General features: G+C 53.9%; 2 protein-coding genes across 2 annotated transcripts; both read right to left on the reverse strand.

Annotated features, from left to right (window-relative positions):
• Positions 1-109: 109 nt before the first annotated feature.
• BDY24DRAFT_405467 (uncharacterized protein) lies at positions 110-2,101 on the reverse strand. Its single transcript, XM_076642648.1, has 6 exons — positions 1,835-2,101; positions 1,403-1,760; positions 1,011-1,322; positions 917-946; positions 295-714; positions 110-215 (listed from the first exon to the last, which is right to left on the reverse strand). Exons 1-6 carry the CDS (start codon positions 1,873-1,875, stop codon positions 120-122), a joined length of 1,257 nt encoding a protein of 418 aa, XP_076491923.1. The 5' UTR covers positions 1,876-2,101; the 3' UTR covers positions 110-119.
• Positions 2,102-2,385: 284 nt separating this feature from the next.
• Positions 2,386-3,758, reverse strand: BDY24DRAFT_405469 (uncharacterized protein). Its single transcript, XM_076642649.1, has 4 exons — positions 3,455-3,758; positions 3,255-3,341; positions 3,012-3,139; positions 2,386-2,891 (listed from the first exon to the last, which is right to left on the reverse strand). The coding sequence occupies exons 1-4, from the start codon at positions 3,739-3,741 to the stop codon at positions 2,602-2,604; spliced, it is 792 nt and encodes a 263-aa protein (XP_076491924.1). The 5' UTR covers positions 3,742-3,758; the 3' UTR covers positions 2,386-2,601.
• Between the last annotated feature and the right edge of the window lie 321 nt (positions 3,759-4,079).

Below are 4,079 nucleotides of genomic sequence, written 5' to 3' on the forward strand. Positions count from 1 at the left end.
GGATCGACAAGAAGAGCTCACGGTTGAGATGACGACTGGATCGAAACGAGAAGGAGAGGAAGGTCAGCAACGGAAAGCTCGTCGAGTCGCGTCGAAAGGTACCACTCACCTCGATGGGTCTACAAGTCTGGGGAATCCTCTCGTCTTCTCTCTTGTTCCATCCTCCTCCGTTCATCTCTGCCTCCCACTCCGAGCTCCAAAGCGTCCTGGACCACCTAGAAAAGAGAAGAACAAGAGCAAGAGCGGATCAGTATCACTGGAAGAAAGTGAGGGAAGAAGGGGAGACAGACTTACGTCGAAGTGGAAGACACAATCAAACCAGTTGTCCTTGGTCTCCGCCGCGGTCAAAGGAAGGTAGTACAGATCGCAGATACGAGCAGCCTCTTGCAGAGCGCTCTCCATCACTCCCATCCCGTCCTGAGATCCTCGAAGGAACCGGATCCTCCTGCCTTGGACGATCTTCTCCGTACCACGAACCCTTCGGACAACCCCATCATGATCCTTCTCCAAAGGTCCTCGAGGAAACCAAGCTTTAAGCCGGAGGAGGACCATGAGCCTCTGCAGCGCATCCTGGGCTTGAGGGTGATCGATATCGAACGGGAGAACACTCGTAAGGCTGTCGTTGCAAAGTATCAAGCAGTTCCACTTGTGGTTGAAGCCGAGATCGTGTAGGAGGATGGGGAGGAGGAGGACGTCGGGTTGAGTGAGAGGGAGCTGTGTAGGGCACAAGGAGGAGAAGGTCAGCGATCGGCTTAAGGAAGCGAAGGTGAAGAGACGGAAAAGTACGGGAAGAGGGAAAATACATACCTGCAGGGTTGGGGAAAGCGGAGAAGGGGGCATCGATGGTCAGCTCTGGACGCGTCGTCGAGTCGAGAATCGAGTTGGGAGGGGGAGGTGAAGTTGGAACGAGACAAACAAGTCCACAGTGATGAGAGATGGCGAGGTTCTGACGGAAAGAGGGAGTGACCGAGTAAGTAGAGCGTTCGGAAGGCTGAAGAAATGGAACTCACGGCGGGATTGAACGCGACGAAAAAAGGGAGACCCTTCTCGTCTCTCTCTTCCTGCTTGTAGTTGTGGTAGTAAGTGTAGCCCTCCATGATCGATAGAGGAATCTGCTTCCCTGCGACGAACTCTCCGGCGTCGATGATGCTGATCTCGAAGTTGTTGAGGAAGACTGGGGCAGTAGAGATCTCCATCCGACGCAGGAGAGCGGGCGAGGGAAGGATGGATGAAGACTTGGATCGTTCCAGAACGTAGCGATAGAAGGCCCAGGCCTCTTGGACACAGCCACGAGCGTAGTTGAGGTTGAAAAGTTTACGGATCTAGAAGAAAACAGCGAGAAAAAAAGTCAAGTCAGCGCTGAGACTTTGAAAGAAGGAGCCGAACGGAAGTGGACACTCGCCTCCTTTCCTGACAGACGAACCGTTCTCGTACCAGCCGAGTAGGCGAGAGAGGGATTATCACCTATCCTCTCCGCGTAAAGCCGATATATATCCATGACTCGGAGAAGGGGAGGAAGAGGGAGGTCGAGTACTCGAGAGGGACCGGAAGGGGTGTCGTGGGAGGGGAGGAATCGGACGTTGAAGATGGAGGTGCTTTGAAGGGATAGGATGAGGGGGAGGTCGTTGAGGCACATATTTTCCTCGGAGAAGACGTAGGGAGGAGTCTGATGGTCGAAACCGTCGTCGTCGTCCTCGTCAAGCTCCAGGGAAGGGGAGGGAGAAGTCGGACGTTGAGCTCGGTTGGAGGAAGGAGGGGTGCTGAAAACGCGAAGAGAGAAAATCCAGCTCAGCCTCAGTTCTGGAAACCGATGTTCTGAGATGACAGTACTCACATAGGTTCCTCTCCAGATCGTTTGTTGCTGGAAGGAGACATCCTGGGAGCGAGGAGAGAGAGAGAGGGCGAGGGCGAGGGGAGAGGGAGGAGGAAAGAGAGTTGGAGGTGATGGGTTGAGGTGAAAAGTGCGAAGGAGCTTGACCAGCGAGCTCATTTTCGAAGTCGAGGACGGGAGCACAGATGTTTCGACAAGGGCGGGAGTGGAAAGGTTTCGGCGAGGGAAGGGAAGGGAAGGGGAGAAGGGATGAGAAACGAGCTCATCGACGTTCGAACCAAACGAGGGAGGAGACGGTTCCAGCGAGTGAAACCGGGGGGACGAAGGTAAATTTCCTTTGTTTGGAGGGACTAATAGAAGGGAGAGTAAGACAGAGAAACAGGGCGGTCGTTGTCCTCTGTTTAGAAAAATGCAGCTCTGAGGGAGAGGCCAGTCTGGGCCCAGATCTTTTTTCGTTCGAAGCTGGCTCGTTCCCCTCCTCTTTCTGCCGAAGACCTCCAGATATGCAAGATTGGAAAGCTGAACGAGCATAGATGGTTTGCAAGAGAGAAGAAGACCAGAGCTTGGAGCTATCAATGAAAGCGAGAAGGGCGAGGAGAGACGCGTCGCATCTCGACCCGAGGCTGAAGAGAGGGCAGTAGAGCTACGAGAGATCGTCGAAACGGTCATGTATTCAAAGAGACGCGAAAGAAGCACTACTAGACGAGATGGTAGGTGGAGAGAGTACAGATAAGAAGAGAGGAAGGAGCAGGGAGGGCGGACGAACGAAGCTAAATCCTCAGCGACAGGACAAACCCCTCCACCATCCTCTCAATCTCTAGTCGAGACTCCACCGGGCCCTTACACGTCTTGTTGTGATGCGCCCATGTTGTTTTGTATTGGATCGTGCAAACGAGGCACTTCGGACGAGGGAGGAGAGGATCTGGCGAAGGGGAGGCTTGACGAGATGAACTTTGAGGATCGGTCCTCTTCCTTTTAGCGGGAGGGGTGGAGAAGGAAGGATGGCGAGGACCTGAAGGCTGTGGGTCATAGTGGTTAACGGCGGCGGGTGGAATGACGGCTAGAGAGGGAGGAAGACAAAGAAGGAGAAGGAGGGAAAGAGAAGTCGAGTTCAGCGTTCGCCGTCGTTGCGTCTCCCTTCTCTATGAGGGCCAAGATAAACCGATTCAACGAGACTCACCGAAAACTCCACATCGGCTGACAGGGAAACTGAAGCAAGTCCTGTAAACCTGGCCTGGAATCTTGCTGTCGTTTCCAGCGAGATCGAAACGAGCGACGTTGCCGCAACCACAGTTGGGCCAGTTAAGACTTCAAAGCGAACGATGGAAGCACGAAGGGGTGTGGTAGAGTATCAGCGACCATCCTCCGATTCAGAGAGGAATGCAAGATCGAACGAGAAGCGGAAAGACGAAGATGAACTCACGGAAGACGATGCAACTCGAGATTCTTGAAAGCAGCGATGGTGAGCTCCTTGGAGCGTCGAAGGAGATGGTCTTGACCTTGATGAAGACTGAAGTAGGTCAAGAGAGAGAAAGAGACACGAAGAAAGATGGTCAGCCTCGATTTGTTGAAGAGGGAGGGAGGGAAGGGGAAGGAGAAGGAGGAGACGCGAGCTCGACTCACAGACTGGCCCAGTCTACCCAAGCGATGTCCTTCCCGTATCCAACGTCGAGAGCTCCAGGAACCAAGCTGGGAGTCCAAGCTAAGCAGCGACTTGTAGCAAAAGCGGTGACGCAGCGAAGGTCGCGAGCTTTGGGAAGGGGGAGGTGGCGGTCGTTGAAAGGGGAGAACAGGATCTCTCCTGCAGCGTTGGGAGGAGAGCGAGGGTTCCCGTGATTACTGAAGAACGATGCTTTGAATTGCTGGTACTGAAGGATGACGGCATGGTGGTCGTGGTGGTTGGCGTTCATGGAGAGGAGAGGAAGGGGAGAAGGAGGAGGAGGAGGAGAGGAGGGAAGAAGGAGCGACGACGGTGTTGAGTTGAGGGGACGTTCCGGAGAGGAGGAGTACTCGGAGAGAAGGTACAGCGAAAGGAGAGGGTTTAGATTGGGTCATTTTTGTTGTAAGGGGGTAAAGCGGGAAGGAAGGGCAGGTCTACAAGAATGGGAGCGGGAAGGAGAAACCAAGGGGAAGATGGAGGTGAGGGGAAGAGAAGGAGGGGAAGGAATTCAGGGTGCTGTTTGGTCGTTCAAGCCACCATCACATCGATTTTGATTCAACTGCGTAGCGAATCATCTACCAACCACTC

Source organism: Mrakia frigida, assembly GCF_051309035.1.
Source record: "Mrakia frigida strain ATCC 22029 unplaced genomic scaffold BDY24scaffold_86, whole genome shotgun sequence".
NCBI classification, from domain to species: Eukaryota; Fungi; Basidiomycota; class Tremellomycetes; order Cystofilobasidiales; family Mrakiaceae; genus Mrakia; species Mrakia frigida.

Coding starts and splice junctions, on each gene's coding strand:
- BDY24DRAFT_405467 (XM_076642648.1), bottom strand. CDS start 1,875: ATGTCTCCTTCCAGCAACAAACGATCTGGAGAGGAACCTAT. Junction 715..916: donor TCTCTCATCACTGTGGACTT/GTTTGTCTCGTT, acceptor TGCCCTACACAG/CTCCCTCTCACTCAACCCGA. Junction 216..294: donor ATTGTGTCTTCCACTTCGAC/GTAAGTCTGTCT, acceptor TCTCTTTTCTAG/GTGGTCCAGGACGCTTTGGA.
- BDY24DRAFT_405469 (XM_076642649.1), bottom strand. CDS start 3,741: ATGAACGCCAACCACCACGACCACCATGCCGTCATCCTTCAGTACCAG. Junction 3,342..3,454: donor TGGGTAGACTGGGCCAGTCT/GTGAGTCGAGCT, acceptor GACCTACTTCAG/TCTTCATCAAGGTCAAGACC. Junction 2,892..3,011: donor CAGCCGATGTGGAGTTTTCG/GTGAGTCTCGTT, acceptor CTCCCTCTCTAG/CCGTCATTCCACCCGCCGCC.